General features: G+C 39.5%; 1 protein-coding gene and 1 pseudogene across 2 annotated transcripts; one reads left to right on the top strand and one right to left on the bottom strand.

The window, feature by feature from the left end:
* Positions 1–6039: 6039 nt before the first annotated feature.
* Positions 6040–8815, bottom strand: LOC113029168 (uncharacterized). Of its 2 annotated transcripts, XM_080305867.1 has the most exons (5): positions 8729–8815; positions 7954–7989; positions 7715–7814; positions 7297–7392; positions 6040–6813 (listed from the first exon to the last, which is right to left on the bottom strand). In XM_080305867.1, exons 3-5 carry the CDS (start codon positions 7796–7798, stop codon positions 6481–6483), a joined length of 513 nt encoding a protein of 170 aa, XP_080161993.1. In that variant the 5' UTR covers positions 7799–7814; positions 7954–7989; positions 8729–8815; the 3' UTR covers positions 6040–6480. The 2 variants fall into 2 exon arrangements, with proteins under 2 accessions (XP_080161993.1, XP_026035640.1); XM_026179855.2 differs by lacking the exon at positions 7954–7989 and having other exon boundaries at positions 8729–8810.
* A 2511-nt stretch (positions 8816–11326) lies between these two features.
* On the top strand, positions 11327–12775 carry LOC113028875 (general transcription factor II-I repeat domain-containing protein 2A-like; annotated as a pseudogene).
* Positions 12776–17828: the final 5053 nt, after the last annotated feature.

The following is a 17828-nucleotide window of genomic DNA, read 5'->3' as shown; positions in this document are numbered from 1 at the left end:
GTGTGTCAGTTTGGTCTCTGGTTAACTGGCCAAATATTAAGCCTACAGGAAGACTGGGATGGCAACCAAACATGGCATAGTGGGGCAAAAAGCCTTAATTATAAAATGTATGTGTGTATTATCTGAGGCATGTACTCTCTCCAGGTGTTCTTTTTCCTCTCCTTCAGTGTCCTCAAGATTCATAGTAATGTCCTTTTAAACCATGGTACAATGTTGCCCAGGAGCAGCACCTCCAGCTAGGTTCTGGAGGATATTAAATTGGTCAATTCTGAGCCTTGGTCATGTTGTAACTTTTTCTGTCATTCTACCAAATTTGCTTTTGTGGGGTAATTCTGAACAAACCTGGTAAAGTGAGCAATGATGACCAAATTGTCCTTATAGCCCCTCTCACTAGTTTCCATGTACGCTGCAGACTGTCAGTGATAGTACAATCTTCTGTTTGGGATTGAACAGCTCTGAGAATATCAGTTTCAGGCAAGCATCATAGGCAACATCTTGTCTCTTTCCAGCCAATTTTCATGTAGCCTGCTTAGCCTCTTCTGTAAGCTCTTTAGTACACTTTGTGAGATATGTATAAAGTTGGAACTGAGAGCATTTAATGTTAATTGAGATTCACTTTTGCTGGACTTTATTTGACACTGAACCTTAAGTCTTCTAGCTCACCTACCCCATCAATTTCTAACAGCATCAAGCTTTACAATACCCATGTGAGGGGATTATTGTTTGGGTAGACTGTAAAACAGGACACATAGAACAAATAATACCCATGTTTCTCACATATTGCCTGCTTAAGATCAAGAAACTCTAGTTTCCCTGATTGTAAATTGTAATTTTGTTCAGCAGGAGGGAGAGTTCTAGAGCCATTAGCAATGGCCCTCATTTTTCCATTCGTTTGTTTATACACTGCATCTGCTCAGAGGCATCAACGTGAAGCACAAACACTAGCTCAGAGTCTGGATGTGCCAGTACAGGTCGATGTGAAAGAGAGTCAGTCAGCTGCCCGGGGATTCTCTGGTGCTCATCAATCCATAAGATAGGTGTCCTTGAAGGCAACTGAGCCCCCTTTCCCTGCTTAGTTTTCCATGTGTTACTGAAGGGATTGTTTTCAACAACAAATTTCCACACTCAAGGCACAACTGTGTTACACCCTTTCTCATTCAGTAAATTGATGACTTTGATGGCTTTTCGTTCACAATCAGCCAAGACCAGCCTCCCCATATGCTTGACCACCTGCCAGAACAGCTCACATTTTGTTGGTTAAAGTTTGACACCATGGGTGTTAAGTCATTTACTCACTTAAAACATTCATTGAAAAAAGCAGTTGTCATCCAGAGAATGTAACATCTTTTACATGCTGCATTGAAAAGAAACTGGAACATTAGAGAATCCAAATGGAATCCTCAACTACTCATAAAGACCCAAAGGAGTAATTCATGCTTTAATTTTTCTGCCTCCTTAGCCATGAAGGTCTGGTGATAGGCTTATGCTTTGGTCTTGGATGCTGAACGAACTGTGTTAGATTTATGGATGTTCTACAAATAGAAGCTCCCAGAATACGAATTGAATTAGGAAAGAAAGCTTTTCAATTTTTGAATAAAGTAAAATCTGAAATTGTTGGATTGAAGGGTTTAAATTTCAAGTGAGATAATTACAGTTTACCTTATTCTTGTGCAAGTATTTTATGACAGTTTTGATGTTCCTGATTTAATCTGATTCAATTCAGTTCAATTCAATTGTATTTATGCAGCACCAAATCACAACAACAGTCACCTCAAGGCGCTTTATATTGTAAGGTAGACCCTACAATAATACATACAGAGAAAAACCCAATAATCATATGACCCCCCTATGAGCAAGCACTTTGGCGACAGTGGCAAGGAAAAACTCCCTTTTGACAGGAAGAAACCTCCGGCAGAACCAGGCTCAGGGAGGGGCGGGGCCATCTGCTGCGACCGGTTGGGGTGAGAGAAGGAAGACAGGATAAAGACATGCTGTGGAAGAGAGAGAGATTAATAACAAGTATGATTCAATGCAGAGAGGTCTATTAACACATAGTGAGTGAGAAAGGTGACTGAAAAAGAAATGCTCAATGCATCATGGGAATACCCTGGAAGCCTACACCTATTGCAGCATAACTAAGGGAGGATTCAGGGTCACCTGATCCAGCCCTAACTATATGCTTTAGCAAAAAGGAAAGTTTGAAGCCTAATCTTCAAATTAGAGATAGTGTCTGTCTCTGAAATCCAAACTGGAAGCTGGTTCCACAGAAGAGGCGCCTGAAAACTGAAGGCTCTGCCTCCCATTCTACTTTTAATTACTCTAGGAACAACAAGTAGGCCTGCAGAGCGAGAGCGAAGTGCTTTAATAGGGTGATGTGGTCATTAAGATAATCTAATGTGTCTTTCTATGTAATTCGATGCCTTTTTGGTCAGACCTCCCTTGTAAAAAAAAAAAAAGTGGCAGATATGTTTGCTGAACTCCAAACTGACAATTTAAAGATCTTATAGCTGTATGCAGACTTGTGTGTCTGAGATGAGAATAACAACCATGGTGTCATCATTAAACTTGATGATATTACATAGGTGGGCTAGATTACTATGGATTACTGTTACCATGGGTGTTGAGGGAAAACAGCAGTGGATCCAGCATATGGTTACCCTTGAGGGTAACTGACTCTGAGTGAGTGAGTGGAGGAAATATGAAGGCCAGGTTTCACTGGATTTGAAACACAGCCTTTAAAAACTTGCTTCTGGTTTTGACTTCTTCTCCTGTTCTCCAAGCACTGATGGGGAAGTTTTGTCTGAGTGGTCATATCTGTCATTCAGGAGAATACTGCAGTAAGTACTTGCACCCTAAGCACTGGCAGAAATGGTATGCAGTTGTAGCAATATTGGTGTGCAAGGTGACAAATGTGGCAGGTATACTGGAATTGTCAGTGGCTGATTTTAGGTACAGGAATGAAAGAAAAGGTGGGATGAGGGCCTGCCACTGACAGGAGTTTAAGAAAATAGTTAAGAAATTACTCTGAGTCCTGTATTTCAAGGTCTGCTGTTATGATGTGTTTAGAAAGTATTCTGGTACACAAGGGGTCCACCAGTCCAGGGAGTGGGTCTTGGAAGGTAAGCTGTCTGCACATTCTTTTATCCACTCAAGAGATGACAAGAGAAATTCTATCCTTGTTCAGAAATGTTATTTAGGCACTGAAGAATCAAAAATGAGCATATATGGATCTCTTCTGTTCCAAAAACTGCAGCCAACTTTCCAAAAGAGACTAACCCAACCTATCAGTTCACAAAGTTTAGTATGAGAATGTGCATCTATCTGATTGGTTAAAACTGGTGGGGAGGAGATGTGGCTTAGACTTAACTCTCCCTTCACTGGTGGTCCCAGCCTCTCGGCGCTCTGCTTCATCCAATCAAGCAGGGTAATACCTAGAAGGGGAAGAAACCCCACTCTGCCTTATACAAACAGAAAGCTTTTCACATGTGTATCTATGCAAGCACTCGTTTTTCAGGAACTGAGCTAAGAGGTGGCTGTGATGGATACCATGCCCCAGTTATCATGTCTACAGCTGGTCCCACATATTCTTTTATACTGATGTGTCAGCAGGTTTCTAAGTAGTGCAAGTGACTAAGCAGTAACTATTGATCAGTAAAAAACTATAGATTCTACTAATCCCAAATAAACGTCAAACTCAACAACTATGAATCGTTGAAACTGCATGACATTTATATTGGTACACAAGAGGACGGGAGGGGACAAAAATCAGCAGAGGGTATAATTTATATCTTGGTGTTAAACAGAGGCAAAAGGTATAACATCTGGAAGATGACAATAAAGTGAGAGGCTCAAAGAGTAAGATATAAACAAGCAAAACAAAGCTGTTACAGTCTAAGGGTCAAACATCCCAGCAAACTGCCCTCTTGTTACATATATTGTAACTAGGAGCAAAAGATTCAGAGAATTGTGAGTTTGTAGTCTTTGTCAATGGTGAAGTCATGTGACAGCTGATCTGCACACACTTTTAGCACCTTCCCAGGAATCCTGTGAGGACCAGGGGGTCTTCCTTGTGTTGACGAACTTGAGCACACGCCTCACTTGATATTCAAGTATGCGGTTATATTCATTAAGTTAAAAAAACAAAAAAACAAGATTGAGAAAAGAGAAAGGTTTAGTCAAAAGTTACCCCAAGGTTCCCGATACAAGATTTAGTAAATATGGCAAGGGGACCTAGAGTTTCAATTACCTTCTGTCAGGGGCACAGAGGTTTTCTCTTCATTAATCTAAAGAAAACTGTTAGTTATTCGATTTTGTGTCTATGCAACTATGCAAGACCTGTAGTTTAGAAACCTCTTGGGGCTTTAAAGAGATATGTAACTGGATATTGTTTGAATAGCAGTGATAAGAGATGTCTTTAAAAGTGGTCAAATGTGCTGAAGAGGAAGCAGATATAACAGAATCAATAAAGGCTTCAAAACAGAACTTTGTCCCACACCATAGGCGAACATCTCAGCATAGAGATAGCCTGAGTTAGGCTATCTCTATGCTGAGATGTTCGTGAAGAGAAAGAAAGCAAAGCTCAAGAGTTATGCTAACATTAGCTTCAGGTGTGATACAAACAGCAGTGATAAATACGTTAAGCTCTATTCAAAGAAAAAGGATGAACATCTAACTTAGAGAAACTTGAGGTTAAGAGTGCAGTGGTTGTTTAAGATTATGTTATTTTATATGTTTATTTCATTATTATACTATTATTATACATCATTATGCAAATAGATGCAAATAACCCCTCGCTGCTCTTTCCAGAGTCTATGTTTCTGTCCCTGTGGTGGATTGTGTGACCTGCTATCTATACTGTTACATGTGGAATCTGCTGCTGGAGCCAGGTTATTGATGACTCAGCAGACTCAGGTGTAGTGACTTTCAGCAATTAATAATTCCATATAGTACATTTTCTGGGCCATGGATCTTGCATTCATGAGAAACATACTCAGAGGATGCTTGTGCAGGTGTTTCTTGAGTCTTACTAGTATGACAGACTGACATTCACGCATTTGTGTTTCCTCTTCATCTGCCTTCTATGGCATCTGTCAGACCTGACAACAATCCATAGGAATCCTGCACTGTTAGCCTTTGCAGTAATTTCCATAGCTTAGTACTGCAAAATCAACAGTAAAAAACTCTAAAGGATGTTAGCAGTTTAATACTGTAATTTGCATGTATTTGTGGGAAAATTCCATGAGATTACATTATTTTTACGGTAACTCACCGTACTCATGGAAACAGCTGTAAAATATAGCAAATGTAACAATTGGTGATGTTACTGAGATTATACTATTACACCATCCGGATTTCTGTTGTTTTCTATTGTAGATCTAAGAGTAATTACTTAAATCCTCACTCAGAGTGTATTACTATAAAATGTGATTCACTGTGAAAGTAGTATAACATATAAACTACGATATACAGCACAATTTTTAACTTAAGGAGTAAGTTGCAGCCACACTAAAATTTAATTCCTTGAGCTGAATGGAACCTCATATATTAATAAATGTATTTGTTTAGTCAAACAATGTGAAACATTAGTAATACTATTAATTAATAGTATACTTGTAAGGTTAGTATTGTGATAGAGTCGAGTATATTTAATTATACTCTCGTAGACATTATGACATTATGCTAGTACAATTATGCACTGTAAACCCGAATCAGTTGACTGAACTTAAAACATTTGTGGAAACTGATTACCTCAAAAGTTTTAAGTACACAAACTCATCTTTTCTAAGTATGGGGTACTCAAAATTTGTATTTATTGTTAACTTAAAAATTTTAAATTATATTTTTATTTTATTAATTGAGCTTTACTTAAAAACTATACACTTTAATTTTAATATTTTTGTGTTTTTTGTAGTTTACTATTTTGATCCAACACAATGCAATTATATTACAAACTAAACGCAAATTATATGATTATTAATTAAAAGAAATTTATTATTAAATGTTTGAGTGTAGACTAGTAAAAAAAATTAGAGAAATTCATTTACTTTACATTTTGTTTATTTAACATTTTTTATGGAAATGTAAAAACATCACTTAGTGTTTTTATAAAACCACTAACATGGACATTGGCACCATAAAGTGAGCATTATAAATTCAATGTAGAACATGTATCTTTTTATAAAATCACAAAGGACAACATCAGTCCTAATTGCATCTTTCTCAAAATACATAAATTCAAAATAAAAAGTCAAATACTAATCACTTTTGTTTGAAAAAGAAATGAAAAACAATTTTATAAAATGGGTACAAATAAAGATGATCATCTTCCAAATAACCAGAGCAAAGTTAGGTAAACTGATGGAGTTAAATCCACCCAAAGTCTGTAGTAAACTTAAAGTGCTTTAAATAAAGTGCTTAAAACAAAGTGCTCAGTAACAGAGTGCATGTCCTAACAAACATTGCCTTATATTCCTTCCAGAACTACTCTTTCAGCAACAAATCATTTTTAAGAGCATGTAGGCAGGGTTTCAGAGGTTTGCCGTCAACAAGCCCCATGAAGATTTTTTGGACAAAGGTAAATGTGTGAACGAGCTTCCTGGGGTAGTCTAAATGCAGAGCATAGATCAAGCCAAACAATAAGGCAAATGCATCTGCAAATCTGGGAATATCACGCATCACCAAGTCGCCTTCCACCACAATGGCCATGCTTGAGGAAGTAAAATGGACTGGACTGGTCTGGGAAGCGCCGTCGGTAACCACTGTGAGAAGGGCAACTGGAGTGTCAATGAGGGTCGACTCATCCAATGTGTCCGCCTGGAATAGACACAGTATCAATAAGTAAGGTTGGTTTGAGAGAATGTGACAAGCAAGACCTGTAATCTAGCAAAAAAATTCAGCAGTGTAGTGGGTTACTTTGTAACGGGTTAGGGTACTCTACTTTTTTGAAAAATGTACATTAACGCGTTAGCTTCTTGCATTACATAATTAGTATGTTTGTTATTTTTCTAAAAAAAAAAATAAAAAAAAAAGACGTCATTTTTTATTTTATGACTTTATCTCAAAAAGAAACTAAATCTTGACTTCAGCCTTGTTTTTGGGGCCACCTGCAGCATAGCCGAAGTGCTGTGATACGCCTGTGCCCTGCTCCTGACCCTGTGTGTGTGTGTGAGGGTTTTCTAAAGAGAGGGTATTTTGCTTGTACAATTTGGTAGCTGCTAGGGTATTAAATTGTATTTAAAAAAATCCATGGTGTTTTATCTCACTGGCAGAATTTAAGTGATGCAAAAATACACTTACATTACATGTCTTAAAGAATTCTGGGTCCTCCTCCCGCAGGTATACAGGAAGGGCACGAAGCACTGCAGTGCGTTTCACGTTGATATCAGGCGCCTCCTAAAAAGGGAAAAGAAAAGTTCATTGAACACAAAGTTTTCAGGTGTCATTCTTTTGGGGAGAATACATGTTTATGAAACTGCATGACATGTGACTCTACATAATTTTGGAGACATTTCTTTTAAGACACAACCTTTCTGTCTCTTATGACAAAGAGTCTGTATCTTACTCATTTGACAAAAATCCTACACAGTATTTTAAAGTAACATACCAGATCAGAGCTGTAATCTGTATAAAACACAGATGTTCAAAGCAAGGAAAAATTGAGTTTTTATCAGTGAAACTTTTAATTTGTGTTAATTTTATCATTATCAATATTCACCTGAAGATCATAATGATTCAGGATGGTTCGCAGAGCCTCTGATATCTTGCCAGTCCGTGCAGCCTTCTGTCTGTATAGAGCCATAAGTCGTGGTGTGTGTCTGTCAAGTTCAGCGTAGAACTGGTCAGTGATAATTATATACTCAGCCATCATTACAGCTTTCAAAAATTTCAAAAGTACACTGTACATTTCATGACAAAATAAACACTTAGCATGGTAAAAAAAAAAAAAAACCTTACAATTACTGCTGTTTACTTTGAGTGCAGTCTTGAATTCTATGGCCGATCATCCAACAGTCCAAAACATAGGTAAGCATTTCAGATGTTACAAAGTCACAGGCCATCATTCCATTTAGTCATGGTAAACAGTAACCCTCTTTTAGTTTTAAGTTTTTACCATATAATCAACATTGTCTCACCATGTATAAATTCTGTTAAGTTGGAAAAAAAAAAAAGAAAAAAAAAAAGCACAGAATACATATGAATTTACACTGCAGTTATTTTAAAAAACCAAGCGGGATAAATCTTTGCAAAGACACATTGTTATGCAATAGTACATAATACATCAGTGAGATACTTGTAATATTACACAGAACTTCTACTTACAAACTACTTCTTTTACAGGCTGCTGCTTAAGATAGAAGTTGCCACTGCTAGCTAAGTCACTTTTGAATGATGCTAATGAGAAGAAGAAAAAAACCCGGCCGAACAATGAGGCTGCTGTTGTAAAAACGCCAACTTTCTTGCGTTGGCAATGGGTCGTTAAAATATCACTAAGACACTTTCTTTATGTGCAATTCTTATTAAAACTGTGTTTTAATCGGTTAAAACTGTAAAACTGACGATATCATCGGTTTGAAAAAGAGCGCGAACAACAGCGAACAACAATTCACTACCTGGGTCTGTGCTGTTTAACACAACGGCGCATTCAAAAACAAGTTAATGGCTGCAACATATTAATATACTTGCTTTTTTACGGAAAAAATAAACATAACGAAGGTTCCGTTTTACTTACAAGTTTCTCCAAATGTGCTCTCCGGTCGCTCGAGAAGGGCAGCCATATTGAACAGAATTTTCTGTCAACGTCGTTCAGGTTAGAGAGAAAACGTCATGACGTCATGACGTACAAATGCGGAGCTCGAAAAAAAAACATTTACTCAAAAATCATAATTAAAAAAGCAGTATTTACTCTTAACTTCTAAGCCATGTACAATTATAACTGTTTGAATCGTTAAGAGAACAGAAAAGTTTTAAGTTGTTTCAACTGTGTGACGCATTTTAATTGTTGTATCCACAAACTTTATAAGTCAGGTGGACTGTTGGGGTTTACAGTGTGGTGAACAAAAAGTACATCTAAAAGTTAATTTCAAGAATACTGTTATGTACTAAAACGGGGGCCAATATAGTCCCAGGAAGCATTATTAGTATACGTCAGGCATGGGCAAACTACGGCCCGGGGGCCACATGCGGCCCGTTAAACGTTTTGATCCGGCCCGCCAAACTTGAAAAAAATTTAATAAATTAACCTTGTTAATGTTTTATTTCCCCTGCAATTCTGATGTTTCCTCACTAGATGGCGCACTCTAGATATATTGGCTTTCTTGAGGTGAAGCGCAGGCCTATTACTCCACGTTTGCACTTTACCCTGTGACCCACCGACCCTCTATGAAGATGAGCGTACCCAAGAAAAGGAAAGTGGACAGAGAATGTTGAGTGTTCAAAAAGGAGTGGACAACTAAATATTTTTTCACTGAACACCGATCATCTGCTGTTTGCCTGATATGCCAAGAAACTGTGGCGGTTTTTAAACAGTATAATATTAGCCGTCACTTTGCCACAAAGCACGCTAATTATGCTAGCAAGCTCTCAACAAAAGAACGGGAAGCTGCTGCTGAGAAGTTGGCAGCTAATTTGAAGGCTCAGCAAAGTCAAACTGCCATTCAAGAGTCAAGTACCAAGGCCAGTTTTATGCTTTCATTCAAAATAGCAAAGGCCAGCAAACCACTGTCTGAGGACGAGTTTTTAAAAGAATGTATGGTAGAGACAGCAGATACAGTGGGGCAAAAAAGTATTTAGTCAGCCACCGATTGTGCAAGTTCTCCCACTTAAAATGATGACAGAGGTCAGTAATTTGCACCAGAGGTACACTTCAACTGTGAGAGACAGAATGTGAAAAAAAAATCCATGAATCCACATGGTAGGATTTGTAAAGAATTTATTCGTAAATCAGGGTGGAAAATAAGTATTTGGTCACCTCAAACAAGGAAAATCTCTGGCTCTCACAGACCTGTAACGTCTTCTGTAAGAAGCTTTTCTGTCCCCCACTCGTTACCTGTATGAATGGCACCTGTTTGAACTCATCATCTGTATAAAAGACACCTGTCCACAGCCTCAAACAGTCAGACTCCAAACTCCGCCATGGCCAAGACCAAAGAGCTTTCGAAGGACACCAGGAAAAGTATTGTAGACCTGCACCAGACTGGGAAGAGTGAATCTACAATAGGCAAGCAGCTTGGTGTGAAAAAATCAACTGTGGGAGCAATCATCAGAAAATGGAAGACATACAAGACCACTGATAATCTCCCTCGATCTGGGGCTCCACGCAAGATCTCATCCCGTGGGGTCAAAATGATCATGAGAACGGTGAGCAAAGATCCCAGAACCACACGGGGGGACCTGGTGAATGACCTGCAGAGAGCTGGGACCAAAGTAACAAAGGTCACCATCAGTAACACACTACAACGGCAGGGAATCAAATCCCGCAGTGCCAGACGTGTTCCGCTGCTGAAGCCAGTGCATGTCCAGGCCCGTCTGAAGTTTGCCAGAGAGCACATGGATGATACAGCAGAGGATTGGGAGAATGTCATGTGGTCAGATGAAACCAAAGTAGAACTTTTTGGTATAAACTCAACTCGTCGTGTTTGGAGGAAGAGGAATACTGAGTTGCATCCCAAGAACGCCATACCTACTGTGAAGCATGGGGGTGGAAACATCATGCTATGGGGCTGTTTTTCTGCCAAGGGGACAGGACGACTGATCCGTGTTAAGGACAGAATGAATGGGGCCATGTATCATGAGATTTTGAGCCAAAACCTCCTTCCATCAGTGAGAACTTTGAAGATGAAACGAGGCTGGGTCTTCCAACATGACAATGATCCAAAACACACCGCCCAGGCAACAAAGGAGTGGCTCCGTAAGAAGCATTTGAAAGTCCTGGAGTGGCCTAGCCAGTCTCCAGACCTCAACCCCACAGAAAATCTGTGGCGGGAGTTGAAAGTCCGTGCTGCTCGGCGACAGCCCCAAAACATCACTGCTCTCGAGAAGATCTGCATGGAGGAATGAGCCAAAATACCAGCTACTGTGTGTGCAAACCTGGTAAAGACCTATAGTAAACGTTTGACCTCTGTTATTGCCAACGAAGGTTATGTTACAAAGTATTGAGTTGTATTTTTGTTATTGACTAAATACTTATTTTCCACCCTGATTTACGAATAAATTCTTTACAAATCCTACCATGTGGATTCATGGATTTTTTTTTTCACATTCTGTCTCTCACAGTTGAAGTGTACCTCTGGTGCAAATTACTGACCTCTGTCATCATTTTAGGTGGGGGAACTTGCACAATCGGTGGCTGACTAAATACTTTTTTGCCCCACTGTATTTTGTGCCCGGAGACGAATGACAAATTTGAGAAAATCAGTTTTTCACGGCGGACAGTGACTAGCCGTGTAGAACTAATAGATGAAGATATCACCAGCATATTAAACAAAAAGGCGAAGTCATTCACTTTTTATTCTTTAGCACTGGATGAAAGCAACGATGTCAAAGACACTGCTCAGCTCCTCATTTTTATCCGAGGAATCAACAAAACTTTTGAAATAACGGAGGAGTTTTTGACAATGGAGTCTCTGAAAGGACAAACACGGGGAGAGGACTTGTTTGAACGAGTGTCTGCTGCCATCGAAAACATGAAGCTTCCCTGGAGTAAGCTTGTTAACGTCACCACAGATGGATCTCCGAATTTAACGGGAAAAAACGTTGGCCTGCTCAGGAGAATCCAGAATAAAGTGAAAGATGAAAACCCTGACCAGGATGTCATTTTCCTCCACTGCATCCTCCACCAGGAATCTCTATGTAAATCGGTGTTACAGCTGAATCATGTTGTGAATCCTGTGGTGAAACTCGTCAACTTCAGCACCGTCAGTTCATTGCGTTCCTGGAGGAAACTGATGCGGATCACCAGGACCTGCTTTATCACTCCTGTGTTCGCTGGTTGAGTTTGGGCGAAGTGTTTCAACGAGTGTGGGAGCTCAAAGAGGAGATTGCCGTGTTTTTGGAGCGGCAGGGGAAGACTGATGAATTTCCTGAGCTGAGCAACAACAGCTGGATGTGTGACTTTGCGTTTGCTACGGACGTATTTTCACACTTGAATGAGCTCAACGTGAAACTGCAGGGGAAGGAGCTGTTTGTGCATGACATGCACACAAACGTGAAAGCCTTCAAATCCAAGCTGGCTTTATTCTCTAGGCAGATTTTGAACAAGTCATTCACTCATTTTCCTACACTAGCCACGCTGAAAGAGGCCGGAGCAAAAGTAAAGAAATACAGTGAGTCACTGGATGCACTGCACGGAGAATTCTGCCGTCGGTTTTTGGATTTCGATAAAATTGACAAGTCACTCCAATTGGTGGCCTTTCCTCTGTTACAAGCCCCCGAAACAGCTCCAGAGGAGCTTCAGCTCAAACTCATCGACCTTCAGTCCGACCCTGCCTTAAAAGAGAAGTTCAGCTCTCTGAAACTAAATGACTTCTATGCTTCACTCAATGATGCCGCGTTTCCAAATCTAAGGCGAAAAGCGCAGATGATGTTGGCTTTGTTCGGCTCTACCTTCGTGTGTGAACGGACATTCAGCGTCATGAACATCAACATCAACAAAGCCAGCCACAGATCCAAGTTAACAGACCTACACCTCAGATCCATCCTGAGAATCGCCACAACAAAACTAACTCCAGACTTTGATGCGCTGGCTAAAAAAGGAGACCAACAACACTGCTCCCATTAAAATGTGTGTCTCTCCGTGATACGCACGTTGTTAAAATGAACAGTGCGCGCAGATCAAATATAACGCTTCACAGACTGACTTGCTGCAATTGTTTTGTTCTTGCACTGGTCGTTGTTGACTTTTGGCACCGGGGAAACAAATTGAACAAAAGGAACAGGACAAGTACATCTGCATCTCCTACCATTTTTGAGAAAAAAAAAAAGAGAGAGTCAGAAGGAGAGTGATGGTGATATCCTGAAGGAGAACAGAACCTTCAGTGCTTTAAAATAAAAATGTTCATTTATTTGATTTTCAGTGTTTAAAGACTCATTTCGAAGTCAGAGATTTTATTGTAACGCTTTTCTTCATTTTCATTGGAAATTAAAGCACATGTTTTCTCCATATCCCAAGATGTGTATTTTTCCCCCAATGAGGTGATGTTTTCAAAGCATGCCCTCTATCTGATCCTGTTCCGGCCCCTTTGTCAAATGTTAGAACTCAATGTGGCCCACGAATCTAAAAGTTTGCCCACCCCTGGTATACGTACTAGGTAAGGTATACTTGGGAAATATAATTGAAGTATACTTGTTTTTTGTATGGCCAGCAACAAAAACTAATGTCTACATTTAGAGTAATGTTTAAAAATGACTTCATTTAGCAGGGTGTTCCTTTTTTCTCTTCTTATTCTTTCTTATACTGGACCTTCATTTGGTTTGTATAAGGTGGTACTTTTTAAGACACCTCTGCCTAACTACAGTGAACTGACCTAATAATATGCTCTGGTCGTCATTTTACACAAGTTAAGGTGTCACATCCATGAAACCTACACCACTAACCAGCATCAGTCCTACAACTTCACTCTCAAAATTAATAAATTCTGGGACAAGCAGAAACTGTATTTTTAGCGGTGCATTTTGTTGCAGGCCAGACTGCTATTAAATACACTCTCCTAAACAAATAATTCCTTTGTAGCACCACTTCGTCTTGGTTCAGAAGAGATGTCCTGATATACGTGATAATGTAACACGGGTGTTTATGTTTGTTCATGTTTAGCGCGTTGGGTTGTTTTTTTAAAGCGATTGTTACTTTTTTAAAGCTTTGTAATGCGACAGGCGCGATAGCCGACACCACACCTTCACCTGACGTACAATGTGACGTATGACGCACACGTCAACAATGGGGATAGAAAATAGAAAATATTGCTCGAGGTGATTAATGTTCCTTTCGCTGGTTGCCAACCACCATTAAATAACAACAAGAAGAAAATATTGATCTGCTTCTCTTAGTTTTGCACGTTTAAGCCGCAATTCAGAGTCAAACAAAGCTGCAAAGCAGGAGAACAACATGGCCATCAACTATTCTGTGCCACAGATCCAGTTCGCTGCAGCACAGAGTGATGATGAGACCGTTAACATGTGCAAAAGTAGTCAGAGGTAACTGGATGTTCTATGGGGTTAAATGCAAGGTTGATTGGATTATATCTGAAGATCATATGCTATTCGTGATAACTCTGCTAGACTCCAAATTGCTCGTCCGTGCGGGAGTATCTCAAAATTAAATGAAACCACTTAACAGAGACGCAAAAGACTAGTTGGGTAATAGTTGCCGATGGATTTATGAGACTTGATAGAAACTTGGACGTTTGCAACAGGTGAATCGGTGAACTACCGAGGTTGCGCCCAAATGCTTAAAGCTGTTAGCTGGTCAGTGTTTTCAGGTGTGCTTGTACTACCTGTACGGTGCGGAGTGCTGACCATGTTAAACCCATTAAAGCGTCGAGCTCAAATATCTTTTCATTTTTGTGCACTGTTCTCTTGTTGGCACACATTTTCTGTTTATTGAAGCCTTTTGTGAATGATTTTGATCATGTAAAAACTGGGAATTGGTCCCTATTGACAATACTCTTATTTTTTGCATTGCATATGTCCTTTAGCAAAGGTAATTGGTCACTGAACTTTTTGCAACTGTGTATTTCTAAATTTTGTGGCTTCAGTGCACGCAAATTTATATTGTTCAGTTTGCATGTTAAAAGCCTGCCAAGCACCCCAAGGCTGATTATGCTTGGCAAGAAGTCATTTATGACATAGAGCTGATTAGACCATATTAAAATTTCTGTTTGGCACAGCAGCTTTTCGTGGACACAGGTATCCAGTCTCTGTTTTGTTAGCTCAAATTTCTGTAATTTCCTTTATAAACCAAGGTTGTTGGACATGTGTCTCAGTGAATCCAGCAAAGTAACAATATCAAATTTCACATTACATATTACTGATCAACATAGTAGTCTAGCTACACCAACAGCAGAAATACTGAAGTCAGTACTGTCAAGTTTAACAGCAGCACAAACTATAAACTCCAAAATAACCATACAGTTGATTCATCTCCGGTAATTTAACTGGGCTGACTCTTTGTTAGGTGTGTTTAATGTGCAGAATAATTCCCAATTATGTACAATTATAATATGTTAAAACGGACTTATGTACATAAGGCCATTAATAATTAACTGTATGTAGCTATTTGCTTTATGACTATCTAGACAGTGTGAAGAAGTCAAGTACTGAAATTATTTTATGTTGCATAATGACAACATGGTTCCCCTATACATTTAAGGACAAAGTTCAATGACCGCCACCTGCTGGATGGTGAGTGCAGAGGGCCGTGTAATTGTTGAGCTGGACAAAGAGAACACCTTTGCTGATGCAATGTCAGTCTTCTTTGGTAATTCTATGTATTGAACCTGGAATACCAGGAGTCAGTGTGTGCAAGGTTTTTTGTAAGGATAAACCCTGAAGAGGGAACAAAATGTACCTCTAAGGTTGGGACAAGCAGAAAGACTGGGACCACTGTGAAGCGAAAGGTTGTTCACATTAACCCTCGTGTCACAACTTTCCTCCAGCGGCTTACTGAATGAACTCAGTCCACAAAGCAAGATCAGGGTTCAGTGCAGGTCAGTCAAGTTCCTTCACACCACACACGCTCCTTGTGGACCCTGTTTTGTGCAATGATTTGGTGGTGTGAGCCAGTATTTTGGACAAAGTGTATATAAAGGCAGAAGTGTGGGGCTTGATATTATAATAATAATGGATTGGATTTATATAGCACTTTTCAAGGCACCCAAAGCACTTTACAATACCACTGATCCCTGTGAATTCACTCTCACATTCACTGGTGGAGGCAAGCTACGGTTGTAGCCACAGGGGTAGACTGACAGAAGCGAGGCTGCCATATTGCGCCATCGGCCCCTCTGGCCAACACCAGTAGGCGGCAGGGTAAAGTGTCTTGCCCAAGGACACAACGACCAGGACAGAGAGCCCGGGGATTGAACCGGCGACCTTCCGGTTACAGATGCACTTCCCAACCCCCTGAGCCACGGTCGCCTGTGTTATATTCATTACAATTCAGTTTATTTGTATGGTGCCAACAAAATGAATGCCAAGGCACTTCACATTGTAGGTTTAAGACCCTACAAAATATAAATAAGAAAACCCAACACCTTGAGCATATGTTGTCTGCCATGATATGGAGATGACATAATATTGTTATTGTTTGTACAACCATCTGAGAAAATAATGTATTACATGGTTTAGTAAAAACAAGTGCTTCCTCAATGAAAATATGTTTTCAGTTATTTTCAGTTTTTGATTTTGGAAATGTGTATTTCAGCAGGGAAGAATCAGAATTGAAATAAAGTGGTGTAAAGCACATGAATTATATTTTGTGTGTGTGTGTCTATCTATCCATCCATCCATCCAATTTTTTTGGAACCCTCCAGTCTCTTACAGTATGTTACTGTTAACTGAAATTACGGTAAATTACGACCTGTTAAACAGTAAATGACCACCTGTTGGGACACGGTGTCCTCTAGCAGAGATGAATATTTTTGGTACTGATGATGCGTGATAACGGTAAGTTACTGGTTAATATATTGCAGTTTATTACCATGCAGCGGGCTTACAGTGACATACCGTGAATAAACGGTAGTATACCAATTTCTTAATCACAGTATGATGTTACTTTGTTGACGTAATTTACGACATAACGGTATCTCACTGGCGTCACTGTCGCCAGTGAGATACCGTAAAAAAGGCTACGGTGCGTTACCATAATTTGTCCAAGAGTATTATACCACTCCAGCAAAAAACGGTATCATCCCGCAGAACAGTAAGCTACCTTAACACGGCGTCACGGTATGACGCTGGCAACAGTGACGCCAGTATGTTACCGTAAAGTGGCGATGAAAAGTCTAACAGTGTGGTGTTTTCACTAGGTTGGCAGGTAAGTTGTGAGTGTGGTGGGAGTTATCTGTCTTAGCTGAAACCAATGTCCATCAAGTCTTTGCAGCTTTAACAATACTTATCTATACTAAATACAATATGTATATATTAGGGGTGGGAATTTAATGCGTTAGTTGCAATTAATTAATTCAAAAAAATTGACACGTTTTTAAAAAACGCATTTAATCAGACTTTGCATTCCAAGCAAAGGGGAACTTTTGTCAGTGCACAATTTCCTGGTATACCGATTACACTTATGTGCACATCAGAGCTACAAAGAATCCGAAGAAAACCTGTTGCTAGGACTTTTGAAAATGAAGCCTTGATAAGTGTCCCTGCTGTCAGTGTACGGTTTATAGAATAATTATGAACAATTATAGAACATAATAAACTTAAACATATAGCTTTTACAACACAACTGTAGGATATTTTTAGTTTAATTAATATGTGCATTATTCCCATGTTTGCATCTTCACATGGGTAATACAGGGACTAAAGAGGCTTTGTTAAATTACTGACACCAGCAACAGACTTTCCAGGTTGAAAATATGTAAAATGACCTGGCCTTGTAACATAGTCTACAGTATCACAAACTGTGGGGTCTAACCTTGAGTGATGCAGTGAACTACTGTGAGGTTAGGGTTGATCTTTTTAGATAAGATTGTGAAGCACTTCATCATAACTGAAAAAGAATCTCTTCATTGTTGGAGATCATTTTAACATACTTTTGAATCTGATTGGCTTAATGAAAATCTGGAACAGAATCTAATCATCCTGCCCCATGCAGTGTGATCTCCACTGTA

This window comes from Astatotilapia calliptera, chromosome 9, assembly GCF_964374335.1.
Source record: "Astatotilapia calliptera chromosome 9, fAstCal68.1, whole genome shotgun sequence".
NCBI classification, from domain to species: domain Eukaryota; kingdom Metazoa; phylum Chordata; class Actinopteri; order Cichliformes; family Cichlidae; genus Astatotilapia; species Astatotilapia calliptera.
This window is presented reverse-complemented; position numbering and strand designations above follow the sequence as displayed.